The 21,955-nt window shown below is 39.8% G+C and overlaps 1 protein-coding gene across 6 annotated transcripts in view; it reads left to right on the plus strand.

The window, feature by feature from the left end:
• The window catches only part of MEIS2 (Meis homeobox 2), a 175,004-nt gene that overhangs the window by 41,209 nt on the left and 111,840 nt on the right, over positions 1-21,955 (plus strand). For all 6 annotated transcript variants that reach the window (XM_037395025.1, XM_037395027.1, XM_037395023.1 and 3 more), the window contains one exon: positions 11,667-11,812. In XM_037395025.1, the coding sequence (XP_037250922.1) occupies positions 11,667-11,812 (146 nt within the window). The remainder of the gene's footprint in view (positions 1-11,666; positions 11,813-21,955) is intronic.

Genomic DNA, 21,955 nt, shown 5'->3' on the forward strand with positions numbered 1-21,955 from the left:
AGTTCTGTTGTTCTGGGTCAGCAGTGAATACCTCACTCAAATGGTGCAAAGTCAGCCAGTTCTTAATTTTTTATCTCCTCAAGAGTGCATTCAGTGACTTTATCACTGAGAAGAATGACTCCCCTGCCTAGTGTGATCAAGATCTGGAAATTTGCTGCATCAGCACATTTAGCCTGGACTGCTACTTGATTGGTGGGGCTTAGATTTGATCTTATGGCACACATGTCAGTTCTCTAACTGGCTAGGTGAACAGCCTGTCCAGGGGGAAACTCAGTTTTACCCATCTGAACTTGAAGGAAGAGAAGTCTCATAACTTGCCAGGTTTTTTATTTGGGGTCCCTACGTATAGCCAACCCGATCTCCTCTGAGGCAGGAGAGTGGGGTGGTGGAAGTCCTCTGAAGCCCAGCTTGTGGGGTTCTTCTCTAGAAAGAGCTCAGAGACACAAAATCAATCTAGGAAGACTTTGTAGGCACTGCATATTTGTCTTTTGCAACACTTTCTGCTGCAATGAAAGACTTGAAATGAAATTACAGGTCATGAACAGAAAAACAAAGCATCAGGTGTCAGAGTGGGGTTCTGTGATTTTTAGTTTTGTGCTGTGAACTTTTAAGCAAAAAGTGTTATAAAAAGTCAGTACCCTGTGGTTTTTCTATTTTTATGCTTTCGTATTTTCTAAATCCAATTCATCAAAACTTTTGTCAAAAGCTTTTCCCCATGTTTCTATGAAATTGTGTGTTGCTCTGTCAGTTCTTTTGATCACTTACAGCAGGTCCAAAGCATCTTATGGGATAGTTTGGGTGCAGAGAGAGAAGGCCATGGCCTTCCCTCCTTTTTCACTTGTTATTTTTACTCACATTATCCTGAAACAATCCAGTAAAACTATACTGTGGGAGAAAGCAAGTTGCTTGTCAGCCTTTCTGATGTCATAAAGACCTCTTTTGGGTTTTTTTTTGTCAACGAGCTGAAATTCTCTGAATTTCACAGAATTCACATGTCTGTATGCTTGCTGCTTCTTCCAGTTTGAGGCATTTGGATATTCTTAACTGTATCTTCCCTCCTGGCTGAAGCTAGACTAAGAAACTAGCAGGGACTGGCTAGGGGCTTTGGCTTTTAAATGCTTGTTCTTATAATCTGTCTGCTGAACTTGAAAGACTAAATGTTTCAAGCCTTTCCAGTAACCACATTCAAGCATCCAATACATATATAGCAGATGAGGTATAGATGGTTTACACTTTACCTTTACGAGGCTTCTTGGAGGAAAAGACTCCTGAAAAATGTTACCCTGAAAATAAATATGGGCAGATCCAAAGCATGTGGTTGTCGTCTAGAAGGTGATTCACCAGTGGGAGCAAGCATGGGATCAAGCCCTTTGTTGTGAACACCAAATAGCATATCATTTACAAACAGTATTAGTTATGTTTCCAGATACCTAGCACACTATATTTAAAGTATGGGCTTTAACTTAAACCTACAAGAGCAGACTGTCAGTGTTCCCACGTAACCCTTCACATTCTGGCATTTTCCAGACTGCCAGCCAAATGAACACTTTAGGAGGAGGTGTGTATATATGTCCGCAGCACCCAGCGGGTTAATCCACCCTACTGTGCATAGGTGTTGGAGCTCTTATGGTATGTAAGACTTGCCAAGTTTGGAGTTGTTTTGTATTTTTTTTCTTCCTGGACTATGTATTCACAGCAAGCATTTCTTCTTATGCTGCTCAGGTGTTTGTGAATGCATATCAAGATGGTACTCTTATTTGTGTTTTATGTAACACACACATTTGTGTACCTTTTATCACCCAGAAAAGGTTTTATGGTTCATTTTGACACTTTTCTATTAAAACATCTTTTTTTTTGGTTTTGCCTTTCAAGCATTCAGCCATCCTTCATTTTTTAAAATACATTTTAAAATAGACTAATGTGTATTTTGGACTTGTGGCCTAACAAATGTCCTTTTTATTAACTGACGATTTTAGCTTAGTATCTCTCAGGAATAAATGTCTGTTACATTTCTAGTCCTAACTTTTTTTGGAAATGATAAAAAAATCCTATTAATGTGTACTTGTATGCAATATTTCAGCTGGTGCTTTTTTAATAGCTAAATAACCCTGAAAAGAGAGGTTTCTAATATGGACAGTACATGGACTCTTGCTGGTGGGCATCATTTTAAAGGATGTCTCCTGAACAAGCAGTTGTGTCCAACAGCATGTTTTCTAAGGTGAACTGCAAGACATTAAAATACATCACAGTTTATAAGTTTCGAAGAGCTGTAAGGAAAACTGAGATGCTCTGATGGATATTTTCCTTTTTAAAACCATTTTTATTCTTAAAGAAACTGCATTAACGATTTAATGAAGAAGAACAGCACAGGATGTTAGCCATCATCTACTTTAAGTTCTCCACATTCTGCTATATATAAACAACTGCAAAATGTTAAAAGTTAAATATTGATGAGACACTATTGAACTTAATTACTTAACTTCAACTGCAGGTAGAATTTTAATTGAGCTTGGCTATTTTGCCCACATTTGATATTATTCTAATGACAAAAATAACATGAAGCAAATAAGAAATCGTACTTAAAATAAAATATAGCTCTTTAGTGTATACTAACTTTGGTATGGTTGATTGAGAAAACTAAAAACACTATGCCATTTGCTCCAACAGTGATAGAGACCTAAAAAAAGAAAAAGATCTCTGAAAGAAGATGTGCTTTAGGCAAACAAAATTTTTTTTTTTCTCCTGATTTCTTTAATGACTTGTTATTGTTGTCTCAGCTGTAGCCAAAGTCTGCAGCTGGTATCCTTAACAGAATTACCACGAGAATGCTAAAAATATTTCTCTAAAAATACATAAAAAAGCAATTTAAAAAGAACTCCATTTAGACTGCAACACAAGGACATTTTGTGTGACAGTGTTTAGTAGGATGAAAAATTTAAACAGAATAACAGCTATTTACATTCACACTGCAAAGTAATTACCCAAGCAGACAAAATACTTAAACCTAATTTAATAATACTTTCCTTCAGCCTAGGTGCCAAAACCTGGGAGTAAACTTCCCATCTTGTGCTGAGGGGGGGATCGAAGTTAAAACCATGTAGAAACAAGTGCATTGAACATTTCCCCAGTGAGGTACAAAGTGAGTTTTACTTTTACACCGAAGACCATCGTAAATCAGCATAAACCACAAGTTTTAATGAGTATATCTCCTCTGGAATTGTGCAGTGCTTGCAATTCTTTGTGAACAAGACAAGGATCTGGCCTTACACTCCTTACTCAGGCAAAACTACCACTGACATTAATGATAATTTTGCTTGAATAGAACAAAGTGCTTGATGGTGGTTATGCCAGCATGAGGGGTGTGAGATTAGGATAAACGTGCAAAAAAGTACAACTTCAAATGGCTGTACCTTTGACTTCCTGAGCTAGCGTTTCCTTCAACTACAAGGATCTTAATTATAACATTTGCTGGTTCAAAGATTAACATTTAGCATTCTGGGAAAGACTTTCTGGACTTTAGTAACCTGATCAGTACGGTCTCCTTTTGGTGTCTGCCTCTTTCTGGTTCTTTGTATTGCAGGGGAGATGATAGTATCTGGCACATTCCTTGGATGACTTGAAGATAGCAGCCTTCTGTGTTTGGGGCTGAAAGATTGTGAACTCTGTGTTAGCAGAAATGCCACACAGGGGAGGTGAATAGAACATTAAAAAAGCTTTAGCTTTAGGTACTGCAGCGCAAGCAGAGTTGAATTTGAGAGCTGGGACTTAAGTGGACATTTGTCCCTGCTTTCTTCCTTAATAAAATCTGAGTGTTAACTGTGGATAAGGGCATTCAAGAGATCACTAAAAATGAATCATTGAATGCCCAGAAGAGCTTTATTATGATATACTATGGAGAACTTTAGAATATACCGTATACTTTTTACGTGCTTAACGGATGCATGTATGAGTTACTATTACAGAAGTAAATTGTTTTGTCCTTTGCTGCAGAAACAAAATGATTTGCCAAATCAAAATAAAACTCATCAAAAACTGGATCTGTGTGGTCCTTTCTGGCCCTGTGTTCCCATCTGATTTTCTTTTGCCCCATGAAAGGCTATTGAGCAAAAAAGCACAAGCTCCAACCAGCTACATTTGTTGTGCTTGTGTGTGTGTAATACATTTTGAAAAACCCTGATACAAATACTAAATCTGGAAAAAATCTCAGTGCACAAATCCTGACTGGCCAAACTGAGTTTTAAAAAAATACTAAATTTTAAAAATCCCCACACTGATATCAGGTTCCAGGAGTGTGTCCTTGTAGTTAAAGCCAAGAGAGGTCGCTTAGTCCAGTTTGTTTGTCCCAGCAGCAAATAGACTTGAAGGAGTTATTCTGCTGCTGAAGTTCCGCAAGGATGTTGCCACTGCCCAGTTAACCAGTGTGAAAATACCATGGAAAATAAATTATTAAACTATACTGTTATTACTAACTTGCCAGCTCCAGAGAAACAAATGCAGCCACATTTACATATGTGTCCATCTGTCTGTTTTTACACTTTATGTCTTCAGCCAGTGGGTGAAATTGTTTTAATCCAAGCTGCAGTCTGATTTTTTTCTTTTTTTTTCCTGCTGATATTTTTCTGTGTCTGTGTTATTTGTAGATGGACATGCATATTCTTGACAGTAGCTAGTTCTTAATTGTCCTTTTAAGTAACCTAATCTATCTGGCCACGGTAGTTTTAACTGGAGTAAGCAGCAGAGTTCTCCATGGATAATTTTCGTTAGTTAGCAGATTGTTACCATCTCAATGTTGCTGAAATCCCTAATCTCAGGTCAGCGTGAAGCTGCAGTGGTTACAATCCTGTTGCCTGATGCAGTGTGAATGGAAGTGCTTTCTGTCAGAAACATGTGGTCTCTTCAGTGGAGAGCCTTCGTAAATCCTGTGTAAATAGAGGGAGGCTAACAAAGGATGAGCCCCTGCAGCTCAGAGCATTTGGAGCCATTTGGAGGCTGAATTTGCTAAATGCTGCTTATACCGCCTGAAAAGTTGAAGAGAAAGGAGCATAAAATCCCTTCTTTTTTCTCTTTCTGCTCCTACCCTGGGGGGAGGGTGTTAAGGGCCAGGGAAGCCTGAGGTAAGCCTATGAAGACTGTTTTTTCAGTGCTCTTTTGAGTGTGAAAAAGGTGGCATGGGTCACTGTCCCCTCTTTAATGTCGGAAAACCCACACAGTTAGTAAATGTTGCATGTAAACTAAAGCATTTCATCCCTTCTCCTGCACTCCACGGCAGCGGGCCATGAACTAGTCACTTGAAAATCGCAGAAAAATTTCACTTCAACATGTCTGGACAGTTTAGCACAGCAGGAACGTAAGAGAGATCAGTAATTAGCAGGTTGCTTTACTGTTCCCCTTGTCTGCATTGGAACACTTTTTTCACCTGATGTGAAAAAATGTTGGATTATAATGAACGAACCACAAACCTCCTGGCTGTACAAAAGAGCTTAAAATTTAAACCACTGTTTATTAGTTTTCTCTTTAAAAAGCTAGAAAAATATGTTGCTGGCTTTTGAATATAATCTCTAAGAATTCTCAATTCACTTAACAAATAAACATGAGCTTTAAACACAGACAATTAAAGGCACAAAAAAGCCAGTCTTTTTTCATATTTTTGGACAGGAAAATCATAAAGGGGGAAATGTGAAACATTACAGTTCTGCAAATATTTTTGAAAGATTTGAATCACTGATTTTATAGCATGCATTGCTATAACAATAACGTTGATGGAATGTCATTTCAAACTTGGAATAAATAATCAAATATTTGTAAATGCCTTTTTGGAAAATAAGATAAATTAGTGATTATAGAATGGTGCCTATCCAGAAATAGAAAAGGAACAGTTTTTATTCTGTCTCTTTTTGTCAATACAGTTTAGACACCAGCTACCATGCAACTCTTTAAGCCTTTAGCACATATTGCCAGATGGCAATAGGGACTTGCTCCTGACTGACAAACTATGCTAAAATGTGATTAGATCAAGTAGAATAGCTTTGTAGGTGAGATCTGATAGTGGCTGATAGCCCTCTTCCTTTTCTTTTTATTTGAATTTACAATAGTTACTAATGCCTGGATTGTGTGAAATGCGTACATGTCATCTTCACAGTATCAGCCCAGTGTAATTGCTGGGTTATATTCTGTAAAGCAAAAGATCTTCCAAAAGAATAGCAGTGAGAAGGCCAGCTCTTCATCACCTCCCTGCTGCTAGAAGGGCAAGAGAAGAACATCTTCTGTAGCAAGAGCAATGACCGTGTTATATGTCTGAACACATAACACATATGTCACTTAAACATATGACCATATGACACCATGAGATGTGTCTGGTATCTCAGAGACACAAAAGGGGAGGGAACGCAGGGGGCTGATTAGAGCAGCTCACTTGAGGACACCTTACTGCAGGATGGGGCAAGTGGTGGCTGAGCATGCAGGTCACCCTGAGACGCCTGTGTCAGGCCTAAACAGCTTCTGATGGCTCCTTTATTCCTGTGGTCAAGTAATTCAGCAAAACCAGCACACGTACTGGCAGAGTACTGCTGGCGATGGCACTGATCTGAGCTGAGATTCCTACTTGAACTATTTGTGGTTTTCAAAGAAGTCCCAGGCTTGCCGCCCTTAACCTGTCCTAGCTCAGTTTCCCTAGGCAGTAAGATACAGTAGATAAGTATTGCCTCTACGGTGTAAGGAAACTAAGTCAACTTCCATGAACAGTGATCATTAATAGGAAGACAAAAAAACCCCAACTCACAGCCAGCACTTCATTCAAAGAGCTGTGATCTGCTGAAGCTGTAAGGCTAAAAGCCTGATGATTTTAACAGGGTGGAGTGGAGATAGGGAGTTCTCTTGAAGGGTCTTTGATTCTGGGGCTGACCTTCCCTCTCTATTAGCCCTCCCTACAGCACAGACTGTCTTATCTTCAAAACATATTCAGACACTTCTCTTTCCAGCTTTTTGGCAGTGGTAATTAACCAGATTTTTATCATTTTTATCTGGTGGTGATGTGGATCATATCGCTAAGTTGAACATCCTTATTAATAATGGTTTACAATACTTAATGTGTCCAGATGGACACGTTATAAGTACAAACAAATAATTGCAAATTGTGAATATAAGCTGCATGCCGATTCTCCTTTGTTTTGCATTTATATCGACATATTCTACTCCATCAAAATACTGAACTGAAAGATTGTAGAGCAGTTTACTTAAGATCAGCATACTGTACTGCAGCCTTCCTTTTCAGAATCCCTTAACTCGGTTTTCATATTGCTTGCACTATTTTTAGAAAAATGGTGAAGTGTCTTGTCTTCCCCTGCTTTAGATAGCCTTGCTCTTCTCTCTTGTCCTTTAGCAAGACAAACCATAAAGCTGTAAAGGACCTCTGATGGTAAAGAAACTCAAACACTGTGTCCTGAAATATATTTTCCCAGAAATCACTGTTCTTACTGCTCTGCTTGTTATGATGGTAATAGAAATAATTTCTAGGGTTTTGATCCAGGTTGTTACCAGACTTCTGTGCTTTGGCCCAGCTGAGTTATCCTTTTCAGTTAACATTTTGCATAGACTGGGAATTTATTAGTCATTGTGTTCACGAACGTTGAAAAGTCTAGATGAGCAGCTTCTTAAACAGCACTTGCTTCATCTCTTGCTGGGTCTTTACTCTGTGAGGAACACAAACAAGGACTAGGGCTGAGATAATACTGATAGTGTGGAGGACTGTCAAAAAGGAATTAGTTGATAGGTTGGACGGGCCTTCTGTAGGGCTGGACTGTTTCCTGAAGAGTTCTTAGCTATATGAACATCAGGGTCAGCAAGCTAGTCTGTCCAAAGAGATCAGTTTGCAGCAAGTTAAGTCTGAAATTATGATGCAATGGAAAGCCTTCTACAACTATTTTTTCAGTATTTTTGAAATAAGAGGTAGTCTGCTTTGTTTTCAATGCAAAAGAATTTATCTTGTGAGAAGAAACCCTCAGCGCATGCTAAGAGTGTCGGCACACAGAGCTAATGTGGAAACCTAACTTCTGGCTGTGTAAAGAAGACTTGCATCTTCAGCCTCCTCCACAAACCCTTCCTCTAGAAGAGAAGGTCTCTAAGGAACCCTGTGTGGATCACTGCAAAGTCTCTTGTAAATTCTCTCCATGTTTTATAAGAGTTATTGAGACTACTACATAGCATTGATATAATCTTAAACAAGCTGGGTAATATGCCTAATTCTCTACTGGCTTGAATCCTGCATAGTCATTGACACCTCCACAAAGAGAGTGCCGCTTAGGAACTCTCTGCTTCCCTAGAGCAGTGGTAGGGTTTTGCAATCATTTGTACTCTTTGCACAAGAATAAAGGAGTGAAGAGTGTGCAAAGCAGGAGAAAGTCACCCTTCATTTTTTTGCTGCTGCGTGAAAGAGAGAGTCAGTGGGCCAAAATCTAGTCTTAATTTCCCCACCAGAAAACTCGGATAACTGTGCTTATGTAAGTGCAATTTCCATACAAATTAGGACTTGCCTCTACTTTTCTAACAAACTACTATCTAAATCAGGATATGAACAGTTCACATAAGCAGAATCACTTGTAATGATGGTTTAAATTATTTAGATTCCTTCATACAGCATTTAATAATATAGTTAATCCAGTTTGGCATAGAGTAACTTTCATATGTATTCGGTTTATTTCACTTTTGGTAATTTCTTTTTCTTCATTTAAAAGTGACTAATGTTTATTTGGATACAGAAAACTAGGATCAGGCCCTCCATATCCAAGAAGTAAATAATTCCATCTTGGAAAAATCAGTTATGGGCTACTTCTGTGATTTCTTGCCACTAGAAACAGTCTACACTAATGTGAGCAGTTGTAGTCCTAATAAAGTTACGACAATATAGATTAGGAGGATTGGGCCTGTAGTTCACCAGGAGCAACAAATCTTGCCGTATTCATCTTCTGAGGTCGTTTGGAGGTACGATATTTGAATGTCCTTTCATGAGGTTACGGAACAGATTAGGGAAGCACTGACTCTTGCTGCTGTCAGTTTTGACTGCTGATTAAGGTGGGAAGGCAATGAGAGCTTCAGCTGAACTTTCCTCTCCTGGGCTGCTATTAGCTTTTTAAAACTAGGATATTAACAGCCTCTCCAAATGGTCTAAACACTGATTTAGCATGTGGGTGACTCCTGCCGAGGATGCTTTCAAACAGACTATGTCTATGCAGACAAACAGGAATTTGTCCATACAGAAAGCAAACTGGTGCTTCTGCAGAGCGAAAGGATGGTGCAGAGCAGACGTTTTATAGCTCCACTCATCCTATGCATACACACATAGCTTTACATAAAGAGACAAAGATATCTTTATCCGCACGACAGATAGACAAACAGACTGACTGACTTCAAACTTGCACTTTCAGTAGGATTTTTTTTCCTCCCATCTCTGGGTACTGCTTTTCAGAATTGCCTGAGGCTACAGTACAGCACCTCAGATCCCCAAGGCCCATTGCCTGGCTCCTAATAGCCACTCTCCATCTGTGTCACATGAACAGCTGATGAGATAGCTCCAGTGTCTGTATTTTGGAGAGCATATCCACCCAGGTTAAAATGCTGGGGTTGCCAAGGAGCAGTCAGAAGCCATTAGTGTTTGTGAGAATTTGCCTTGCAGCAGTTCCTTGGCATAGTGGAAACTGTGTGTGTATGTGTGTGTGTGTGTGTGTGCATGCGCGTGTGTGAGAGAGAGGGGTAGGGTGGAATATATGGGGAGGAGAGAGCAAGGGAAAGGAGCGCATTCTAAATAACCAACATGCAAAAGCGAACAGTTGGTTACAGCGTCTAGGGCTTCTGTAATCTCTTTGATTAGTTTGCTGTGATTTGACTCTCCATTCTCTATCGTTAACAGAAACAAACAAACAAAACAAGAAAAAAAAAAAAGGAAAAGGAGCATGAGAAAGAGAGCAGTGACTTCAGGGTCTTGCTCTGGTGTTTGGGCAGATGGAAAGGAGCTGCTCTGCCTTGGGGCAGGGTGGTTGTAATGAAGTGGCCTGTCAGTCTGTAAATAGTGAGGGTCATCTCTTCCATGTGATGGAGGGTATCACATTGCAGTGAAAATGGAAATGTCAATAAAATTAATCTGCCAGCTCTTTGCTGTGGCTTTTTCTGCCTCTCCAGTCCAAAAGGGTTGGTTTTTCAGAGGGGAGGCAGTGGAAGAAGGGTGATCTGGCACGGGAGGGAAGATGGAGCTGAAATGCAAGTTTTGAAGCAAATGGACTGTATGTAGCAGCAACGTATTTCGTTTAGCAGCACTACAGAGCTAGACAAGGCTATAGGAATTAGCTCATGAATCTATAGCATTCCTCAGGAAGCTATGGAGCGTCTAGCTCAGGCTACATTGAGCACAGAGTTTATTGTTTTAGGCTTTCTTGGACAAGGTTTTTACTTAGCATGGGATTTATGGCATTTACTGCTAATGAATGTCTATTCTTAAATTACAAAAACCACCGTCTCAGCACAATTCCCAGATGTCCTTCCAGGACCTCGGCTTCTTAAACACCAGCAGGGAGCATAAACTCTCCACTTCTCTGTTTTCCTCTTTCGTGTGGCTCCGGGCTAATGATGTGTAAGGAAAACACAGCAATCTATAAAGTCTCAGTGCTGTCCCAGTATTCTTCATTTATTTTGCATTTGATTATGCCACAAGTCGGATCTTGTTTCTTTCCTTTTTTTAAAGTTATTAGTTCAAATATTAATGTAGGAATATGGCATATATTGCTGCTCTTGATTGATGCCTTCCCAAAAACAGGAAGACGTGCTCGTATGAATTTTAAGAAAGTAGGGGTCCTGCAATGCCTTGCCAGAAGAGTTTTTCAGATACATAATTTAGATGCCCTCCAGGCAGGCTTTCAAGGCATTTTTGCTGGAGGGCAAGAAAAAATAACTATGACTGTTAAAAGTAAATGATTTTTGCTAATGCACAATTAATGCCAGGGAAAAGCACAGAAGAGAAAGATGTTGATGGAAAGTTCTGATTAAGTGAGAGCTCTACCTTGATGTGCATCTTTTTTTTTTTTAATGATAATAATCACTGATGCAGAGATGTAGAAGTTTTCATGTCATGCAAATGCTATATGCAGGGTCATACTAGGTGTACGTGTTTGTGCGTGCCTATGTATGTGGGTTGGGAGGTGATGGTTATGGGGAGGGGCTCATCTGACAGTGTGTTATGTGCACTGAACGGTGACATGGTTACTGCCACCTCTGCAGAGGGCCTCGAATATATAGACTACAGAACATTTAACTTGATTACTTATAGTACGCATTCAGAATGGTTGTAGGGATGCATTTACAGTGAATGGGTTTTCTTGTGGCAGGTTTTCCCACGTTGAATCCCATAATTGACAAAGAGCTATTGCACTATGTCAAGCACACAATTGTAATTGAATTAATGATATATGCATGTGTGAAATGCAAAATTAGTATTTGGAGAGACATGGTTTCTAATTTTTACATATTTGTATCAGCACTCATATATAATCAGAAACTATGTGTGCCTGATCTAGCAAATCAAAATAAAACTGTGGTAGTGTCTTGGTAATTAATGATCCTTTTTGGCTTCTATATCTTGTTCATTAAATGTCCCCTCCTTCCTGTTTTTCTCTTTGTTGTAGGAGATGGTTTAGACAACAGTGTAGCCTCACCTGGTACAGGGGATGATGATGACCCAGACAAGGACAAAAAGCGTCAGAAGAAAAGAGGCATTTTTCCCAAAGTAGCAACAAATATCATGAGAGCGTGGCTTTTCCAGCATCTCACAGTAAGTGGTGCCCCAAACCAAAATAGATTTCTATTCATGTGCCTAATGAGGTTTATTCATCACTATTAGAAATCAATTGTCCCCATAATTTTTTGGATGATTATTAGGGCTCAATTATTGTTGCTTTTTTTTTCCTGGATTTTTTTTTTCTTGGCTCTTGGAATCATGACAAGTCTGAAAGAAACCTATATATATGTATGTATATATATATATATACACACATACATGCCTATAGAGAGAAAAAGAGAGAGAGTACAAAGCCTTAGCATGGAACAACACCTACATATAAAGTAACCATTGTTTGCTTTGAACTATTCAAAATGTTCCTAAGGAAAAAAAAAGGGGGTTTTCTTGCTTTAGTACATAGAAAGCTCTGCCTTCTGGATTCTTTATTGCTGGTCTCTGTTTTCACAAACTTCCTGTGTATATGGTGGAAGGGAGAGCCCCAGTCTGTGTGTGCTGACATACACTGCGGATGTTAGAGAAGTCAAAGCAGCAGCTTGCAAACTTGTCGTTGTTACTTTGTGAGAAATGGAGAAGGCTTACAGGTTCCCTAATTCTTCAGCTGTGTAACAAAGAGAATAAGCACCTTTTTAGCTTCTCTTCAAGTCCATTACGTTAACAGCTAGCCATATTCACATTTGGGGAAGAGAGATCAAATATGTGAAAAAGCAATACTCTTCATGGACTATCTTTATCCTGCTTGCAATTGGTTTTATGTGTTGGTGTTCTGTTGACTATTATAGCTTCACTTAGGCATCAAAACACGGTTCCACAGAAAAACTAGGGACACTGGAAACTGGTAAAATTATCAATTGATTTTCCTATTCCTCTCACTGTAAAATTGTTTCTCACTTCTTAAAATGCTAACTGTTATTAACTACCTTTTCTTCTACCAAAGTTTTATAAATTTTCATGGTAGCTGATGTTGGTTACAGTATAATGATTTCAGGACAAGGTACCCGATTTATTTATGATAGGGACTATTGAACTGCTCTGCTAGCAGCACAGCTAAAGGGGGGAGCAATAGATCCACATTTCTAAACCATCATTTTGATGTAAGGACATTAGTAGCAAACTAAGGTGCATTGATCTGGCCTGTGGGGTCAGGATTAGCTGGAATAGCCAGTGTCTCTGCTGGAGTAGTGGTTATTCCTGCCTCCCAGCTATGGCCATTTCAAAGGTCAGGTGCCCTGTACCCACTTGGCTCAGAGGAATTAGACAGAACATGAGTCTCTGGGCTGATTACTTAACCAAAGACAAAATAATGAGTCCTAAGCAAATACTGACTAATTGAAAGGGCTGTAAATCCATTACATATTGGTCAGGGATAATCAGGAGTATTTAATCACTTTTATCTATTCAGGAGCACTGAAGCTGCAACAGCAAAGCCCTGAACCTTGCCATGTGCTTATTATTCTCATCATTATCAAAATTACTTCACAGCTGTTCTTTGCTACATCACCTCAGCTGGAGATTTACTAACCTGTAAAATGTTTTTAATTTGGAAGTCGAGTGAGTGTGAGTGGAGGGTTTTTCATTTTGCTGTAGGGTATCTTTAGAGGAGTAGTACAGGCAGACAGCAAAAAGCAAGGCCACAAATAAACCAGTTTGTTTTGTACATGTCTCTGTGTTAACTCTGTTTCCTTTTATGCAATTTGTGATATCTTGTTTTTTTTCTCCCTGCCTTCCTTTCTCACATACTCCTTGAAAGCATTTGACACATGCTTATTAAACAGTCAACTGCCTCTCGCTCCTCTTGAGGAAAGTCCTCCTGGCTTTTTAAAATCCCTTTTCCTTGTTTCCATCCTCTCTCTCCTGACCCTCTCCATCCTGCATGAATTGAGGAAATTTGCCATCACTGGTGAGGATGGCCTCACAAAAATCAAATTAAATGAACACAAAAAAGCCCCAAACCTTTTACCATCCAGGCTTTAATGAGTTTGCAGGTGTTGAAAGATTTACTGTGCTGTAATTCTCAGACCTGCAAACTGATAATGGAGACCCCTGACCAGTGCAATGTAAATTCAGAAAGATTCTTGCCATAAACACATGCAGGGAAGGAAGAGAACTCCTTTCTTTTAAAGATCTCACACTTTTTCTCAAATTAGCTTGTCCATTCAAAGCACAGTGCTGGCTGAGCCAGAACGGGGGAATCTGTGATGTACAATTTTATTGTTTCAAGTAAATATCTTTACAATGGACGTCCATGATTCAATGTACATTCCTTCATTACTACTCTAACCTTATTTCAAATTGGTTTGTTCCTCCTTTGTGCTCTATGACCTGTTCTTGTATTACAATAATCCCCTGATGTACCCTTTTTTCTTCCTCTCTCTTTTTTTTTTTTTAAAGAAACTAATTGAATTATCTCATTATTTTAATTTGTTAAGCAAATGTATTTTACATCTCAGGATGTGTTCTTAAAGAAGGAGCTGCTTAGGCTTTGCCCCCTGAATGGGCCATTGGTACATTTTGACATTCATGCATTCATTAAGGAGAGGAACATAAAAGAGCTCTGGTTGTATTTTTTTTTCAAACACCCAACCAGCATGGAGCAACTTTTCCATAAGCCACAGGGGTCTCTCTACATATGTTCTCAACTGCAAGCCATTGTCACCTATTCTGAATACCTCAAAAGGACAAATAAAATACTAAAGGCCAACTGTAGCAATTGTTAGCTGTTAGTCTCAATATGACAAAAATCATTAACCTCTGGTTTCCCTGGAAGGAGAGGCAGTGGCAGTCCATCTCTTATGGCATGGATTAAACTTTAAATTCCTTTAGACTGTCAAATTCAGAAAGTAACTCAGCTCTGACTAATTGAATTTACTTATGATTTTAAATAAAATGCTGGTTTTTTTCCTTTATTCATTCAGTTTGCAAACTCCTAAGGTAGCTGATTTTAAAAATTGAATTGCCTAAGTGGCTTTTTTGAAAAGACAGGCACTTGAACTCTGTTGTAGAATGAATGTATCTGACAGGCTGTGTCTTTCAAAACAATTTCTAAACCCTATCACAGCTTCCATTTTGCAGCAACTTTAATTATATTTGAAATAGGATATACATGCATGTTTTTATTGTTGGAAATCAAACGCAAGGAGTAGGAGCTTCTGTCATGTTCTCATTCACTTACTGAGCTCTGTCTTACATTTGGAATTACAACAGTACCGGAAGATGAAAGATCTGAGGATGAATTGGTTGGAAATGTGTATGCTTTTTCTGGATAATATCCAGTGTTTAAGAAAGTAGAGGAAATCCTAGTCTGGTAGTATAAGCTTTTCAATAGTACATAAAGATTACGACATCAGAAAGGTAAACCTGACATTAAGGCTGTTTTTATTTGAGTTCAAAGGTGGTTAAAGAAAAGAAACAGCAAGAAATCTGACCCAAGCCGAGAGTTTATTCATCGCTTTGGAAGACTCCTTTTCCTCTATGCCAAGGAGTCCTTAGTACACTCAATTAGCCTCTCAGACATCTCTGCTTTCCTCCCTCAAGTGCTCCCCTATTTGCCCTGCAAAGAACATATTTGATCATGAAGTGAAAACAGGAAGTGCTCAAATGTATAGACACCTCTAGTTTACACCAATGTTGAGATTAGAATTTCTTACCAGCAGCTATACAGAGCCGGCCCCCCCTTTCTCCTGTGCCCTTTTGAAGGATGGAGGACCTTTAAAATGTATGTACATAGTCAGAAGAGAGCAAAGTTATGAGGGAAGTAATTATACCCTTCTATGGACTTGTACCTCTGGTAGTTCAGCCCTTTCTGCAGTGTGGTGTATTGAGGACTACACTTTTGCTACACTCAACGTTTTTTCCTTCTTTTACAGAGCTGGTAGAACAGAGATGCATTTATTCTTTGACACTTACCTGGAGTGATGCCTTTTGTTAAAGTTCTGTTTTGGTTGTTTCTTTTGTTAGTCTGTAAGATGTATATCTCAACTAAAAGTAAGAGATATACTGATGGTAGCCTGCAAACGAAACCTTTTTTATGATGGTGCCATATTCCTACCTGGTGGTATTTGGTATGGCTCCCCTAAAGTCAGTGGAGTCAAACTGGCTTTTTGCTTTTTTTGCTAGCTGAAGTTCTGTCTCTTAACATTTGTTTGAACAGTGTCATTTTAGCCTGATTTCTGCAATCTTCTGGCTGAAAATCTTAGTCTTCAAAGTGTCTTGCAGAGTAGATTTTGGTTTCATCTGCTTTGGTATCACGCTAGAGCAAGGTCTGCTGGAATGTGTTAAAATGAACCAGCCACAGGTCTTGTATTCACCTGAATTAATTTTCATAGCCTGCTGTATTCAGGTGGCCAGATTAGATAATATGAACAGTCTTACTGAAATATCTGTATTTGTGTGGGTGTATCTGAGAATATATCCCTATCATATTTTGATGAATGGCTTACCGAGCTTTTTATACAGGGTGGCTATTTTATTTATTCATTATATTTGATTCTAGAGATGACTGTTGTCAACCCAAGCCAATCTTGGAGCAAGCTTTTAATGGAGCAAGCTTTCAAAACAGTTGAAGCCATCCCACCTTCATAAATATTTCCTCCCATATCATGATTTTAGCGATAATACTTAAAGGAGGGTTAGGAACATAGCTGGCCATTGCACTCCACACTGAAGAGCTTACTTTCCTGTCAAACAGTAAAACAGCTTTCCTCAGAGTCCTGGTCTAGCAGAAACGTTCTTCACATTGCAGGTTTTGCTCTACTTAAAAGAAACAAAAGCAAACCCAAAAATACAACAGACCTTTGCCCAGTTAAAATAATGACAAGAAGGCTGGGACACTCAAGAAAATGCAAGAATATGAAGACATTCTGGTGAATTTTAGTGCACGTTGGACTGCGCTGTGATGCACTGTGCGCTCCCGGGGTACACTGAGGAGGCGGACGATGCCCTCTGATTGTCCTGTGAAATGACCTGCATGTGGGTTTGCACAGCTGCCATTTCTGTGCCATTTCAGTGCACCATGTAGTCAGAGAACTGGAGGTGCCTAAGGTACAGTTTTATTCCAGGTCTGCCTTTTAAGCTAGACTGGCCGTGTGCTGACTGTGCAGCCAGGTAGTGAGTTGCTTGCTGGTGTAGGACAGACCTCCCTGACTGTACAAACACCGCCCAGTTGGAAGCGCAAAATAATATTTGCTCGTTTTTCAGCTGGGTAAACTTTGTGAGGAGAGGTTAAGTGATTTCACCCTAGTACTGGAGAAAAAAACAGTGTCTGAATGCTAAACTCCCATGACCTGGTGTCCTGGTGTCCCTGATGGGGCTGTGCACCTTGGCACCCCAAGGTTGCTCTGGTTGCTCACCAGAAGGGCTGGCGGCTGCTCTTGACATGCATTGTTTTTGCTGGTGGTGGCATAGACCTACTTAATGTCACCAGCACCCCTCTCCTGTCCTGCCCGTCTGCGCTATGGCACCGCCAGCCTGCACAGAATAAAACTGGGAACCTTCCTCAAAATGTCACTCCTGATCCCAGGCCCAAAGCTTGCGTCCTCCACACGCCCCTTGTCCTCGGCCACGAAATCAGTCCCCAAGATTTAGCAACAGACCGAGCGTTCATGTACCTTTTAAACGTCACAGCCTTAAAAGAAAAGAGCTGAAATGGGGGTGGGGGTGGGGCTTTGTTTGTTTTAAAAATGGAATCTGAGATTAGATCTGACATTTCTACATCCACCCCCTACAGAAGAGGGAACCCAGGGTCATGGGGTGTGTGGGCCTCAAAAGCTAGCTTTGTCTGGGAGTGGTTAATCTAATCATTGTTACATAGACATCTGTTATTTCTTCTGAAAAATTGATGCTTTTGTGACACAATGATCCATCTATTTAGTACAACAGCCTGAGTAATTAAATTAAAAAAAGAATATTTTTGCGGGAACATGTATTCTAAAACTGCCATACCTCCTCATACCAGCGAAAAGGCTGGGGAGCGGGCGCGGGAGCGGGGGAGCGGGAGAGGAGTGCTTTAAACCCCGCATTGTTTTCTGCTGGCTGGAGGAAAACATCTGTGAATTGTTTGAACTGAACCTTAGCAGGGACTGTCTGAATCTGTGTCATCTCTGTTTAATTTCAGGAAATGATGTCACAGCGCATTAAATAACAATGCTGTGTGATTTATTTTTACTTGTACATGCTGTCCTAAGCATTTTGGTTACATGGCAGTGTTTCCAATTAAGTGCAAGCTTTCAGTTTTAAAAAATATACTCAGTAATGCTTTTTTTTTGGGGCGTGGGCACAGGGTGGCTGGGTATTTTAGGGGGTCACCAAGGTTCAGGGCTGTCGAAGGGCTCTGGGCCCATTTGTCATGTGCTTATTTGTAGTTGGAACTGGATGTCAGCGCTCTCATCACCCATGGCAACCTCCAGGACCGTGGGTTTGTTACAAAGCCTGTCTGGGGGAGAAAAAAACCTAAATATTCCGAACCGATCCGTCAAAAGACCTATTAGATAGTTATAGCCAGGCCTGCGTACTGTAGCTTCTGCCTCCATCAAACTTTCTGCACTCCCCCTTCTTCTGCAGAAGAATAGAGGACATAAGTCAATTCTGTCTGCCATCTGTCGCCTCTCTCCCCGCTCCTCAAATTAAAGAGACAGTCCAAAATTTAAATAATCGGATACAATCACAGGAAGGCCGCCTGGAAATTATTACATGTGCATTTGGGTTGGTTTCCCTCCCCCCCCCCCCCCCCTTCTTTTTTGTTTTTGACTTCTTGTTTTATTTTGAAGGGGGATCTTTATTGTACTTCTTTGGACATCAAAATATGTTGTGTGTTTCAGCTTCAAAAATAGCATTCTGAGGAATACTGGATTTGCAGTGTCACCAAGTTGTTATCTAATAAGATTCCAAGTTATATATAGGGGGAAATTCACACACACTCATACACATACCCCAAACAAGCCCCGAACTGCAAATCCTGCAAGGGACAAGCAAATGAAATACATCACCCTTCCCCTCCAGCTCTCCCTTCCTCATCACCCTTGTTCCCTCCCTGAATCCCCCCTGGCAGGCTGAGGGACTACAGCAAAGTCCTTTCACGTTGCTACCAGAACGATTTAGGCTCTTGAGCCTACCTAATGGTCCTTTGCCAAGCCTGCTGTAATAGTTTTTCTCACTACCTTGTCTGATGTTAGCTAGTTGTGCTTTACCTTCACATCTCTTTTTTTCTTCTTTTTCCCTTTTCCCCACTGCCCTGCCTGATTTTGCCCCCTCCTCCTTCTCAACAGGCAACACAGTGTGTCAGGGCTGCAGCGAGGTGAATTTCATTCATGTGGCATATGAGGTCAGCCACTGCCAAACCATCAGATAACAGGTCTAGATGTTGCTTCCCAATTTAATATTTTACCTGCCATTTTCAAATAGGGAGTTACTGTAATGAAAAACATGTGCATGATTTTAGTTGAGACTTGATTAAAAAGCCTCAACAGAGCAAGCTGAATGTGGCCTAGCAAAAGATAGGATCAGCCACCGGTGTTTTCTGGTTGTTATTGTCAGATTACAAAGCTTTGCAGAGTCAGTACAGGAATTGAGTGAAAAGAAAAGAAGAAAGAATTCCAAAGTCCAAGTAATGAATTCCTTAAAGTAATTGAAACAAGGAAGTAGTAGTGACAAGAATTCATTTATAGAGAGTTGTGGCTTTGAGGCTCATGAGGTAAAAGGGGATTTAACTAAAGCATATGCAAATATAAATAGTGTTTAAACACTGAAAGAGTGTTGCACTAATAAATGTTGTGCACTGCAGCCTTTGAAAATCAAGATCACAGTCAACTAGAGGTGAGAATTCTTTTGAGTATTTTCAAGTTCCACTACCTAAAACAGTTGTCATCAGAAAACGCATGGTTCCTCCCTTTCTCTATAGTGTGGGCACGAGTATATGTATATATAAAGTATATTTTTAGGGAGAAAGCAATTGCTGCTGTTTGTGCAAAGTGATACTGCCTCTCACTTTTGCCTCAGGACATGTTTATTTAAGACCTTCCTTTCAAGATCCAAGGGCAGAGTAATTGGTTTCAAAGAAGTTTTCTGTAAAATTAGAGTTATACTGTAAAAAAAAAGCGCATTTCTGACGAACAGTTCCACAACTACTAAAAAATGGAGATGTCAATTCTTATTGTCGCCTAATGAAAAGAGCAGTTTGTGGCAGACAATATTACTTGTGGTGTTGTGGAGTTTGCCTTGAGTTAGGATACTTAGAACACCATGCATTACATATTTTAGAGTTGATTGGCAGCAGTCGTTTGTAGTACCCAAAGCAATCATTGGCATCCTTAGATTTATTATTGTCCTTAAGCATAATGGCAATACAGTTTTCATGCTTTTACATTTGCTATTTTTATTTTTAACCACTAGCCCCAAATATGCCAGAACTAATTTCAGTTGTTTTGTCTAATACTGGATGATAGGTTGTCAACTCACTGTATAATGCCGTAAAGATTTTTTTAAGTCTTGGTTTTACCTTTTTATGATGGCAGTTGAAAACACATATTTTATTTGTAGCAGCTGACTACTTATGTCCATAAAATGTTTAACGTCTCATGATGTTAAATCTCAGCACAAAGAATCGGAGTAACCAAGTAAACAGCAGCAAATATTTTAGTTTAGTGTTTTTAAAAAATCTGTATATATTAGTTTGTTTAATGCTATAGAAATTTGGCTATCATCTGGATCAAGCTTTTGTTTGGTCTGAGGTACATTTCAAAGTGGCAGCTTGATATTCTAAGGTGGATGTACTGTGGAAATACTGACCCAGCTGCATAAAAATGGGAAAGCTCCTGTTCACTTAGTATATACTAAGTATATAAAAGGAATAGTTTTTTGTAAGATCATGGCCTAGTCCAGACTACTTTGAAGATTGTTATGCCAATTAAAAAAAACCCAAAGACAATGTAAGCTGCATCGGTAGTTGATATTCTGTGAACGTACGTGGATCTTTATAAAAGCGGTTCTCTTTCCTCCCAGGTAAGGTAAAAAATGCAGGTTTAATTTTTCTGTGTTCAAATATTTGGCAGATAATTTGGCAGGTTAGTGCCAAACAGTGTGTGCTTCTCAGTCCTGCTTCCATTAATTCCAATGGAACTCTGATCTCTTTGGAAAAAATGGACAAGATGAAGCAGTAAAATCATAATGGGAGACAGACAGACAAACACAATTTTGTGTCTTAATAGTCATTAAACACTATGGCCATTTTATCAAAAAATTGCGCTTAACAGGTCTTTCAAGGATCCCCTATTTTGTGATAGGAGGACAACTTTCTTGAGTGCTCAGCTCTTTGTCACATTCTTTTGTGGCTGAACCTTCACCATCATCCCTGGGATGCTTTAGCACAAGTGAGCTCTGGCAGACATGGGGAGATTTCAGTTCTGTTTCTAGCTGTGCCCATGGCAAGACACCATGCCTCAGTTTCCCTGTTTAAATACTATGGCATAACGATGGCAGATTCTTTTCAGAGTGCTTTTGATATTTACAGATGAAAAACTCTGCATGAGACCTGTGTCTTCTACTTAGCATCAGCTGAATTACAAAGGCCTGTACTTCTGTTGTGGTTTTATCCTACTGCTGAACTAGCACGACAGTCATGCAATGCTTGTACAAATACTCAAATACTTGAACTTTTGTAGACTCTGAAAGTTTAGGGTGATTCTCCCTTTATGAGGGAGCATTTAACATAAAGTTAAGAGTGTTCTGTTCTTTCTGGTCTACACTGTAGATGACAACATTTGATTGCTGCAAGCTATTTTAGCTCAAGTGGCTGGGGTTCTTTCTGTTTGTCAGGTCCTTTCCTTGCTGGTGACCTGAAGTGGTGACTATTGCATGCAAATGGTATCAAATATCTTTCCCAGAAAGCAGCAAGAGAAACAACCTTGGGCATCAACCGCTAGCCCAGGGGCAAGAGGCAGAATAAAGAGAGTGCAATAGCATTAACAAATGCATCTTTGTACTTCAAGAAGTCACTGGTGGATATTCCCCTCCTCAACAGCCCAGGGAGTTTCCTGATGCAAAATAGGACTTTGGCAGCTTTCCAGCCAGTCCTGATCCTTCTGCTGACTCTTTTGATTCATCCAGGTGCTTCCCACTTTGCATCCCACTTGTGCTTGAGTGAAGAACTGGGAAGCGGGAGGGTGACCTAGAGTGAAGAGTAAGGGA

The sequence above is a fragment of the Falco rusticolus genome, chromosome 7, assembly GCF_015220075.1.
Source record: "Falco rusticolus isolate bFalRus1 chromosome 7, bFalRus1.pri, whole genome shotgun sequence".
In the NCBI taxonomy this organism is placed as follows: domain Eukaryota; kingdom Metazoa; phylum Chordata; class Aves; order Falconiformes; family Falconidae; genus Falco; species Falco rusticolus.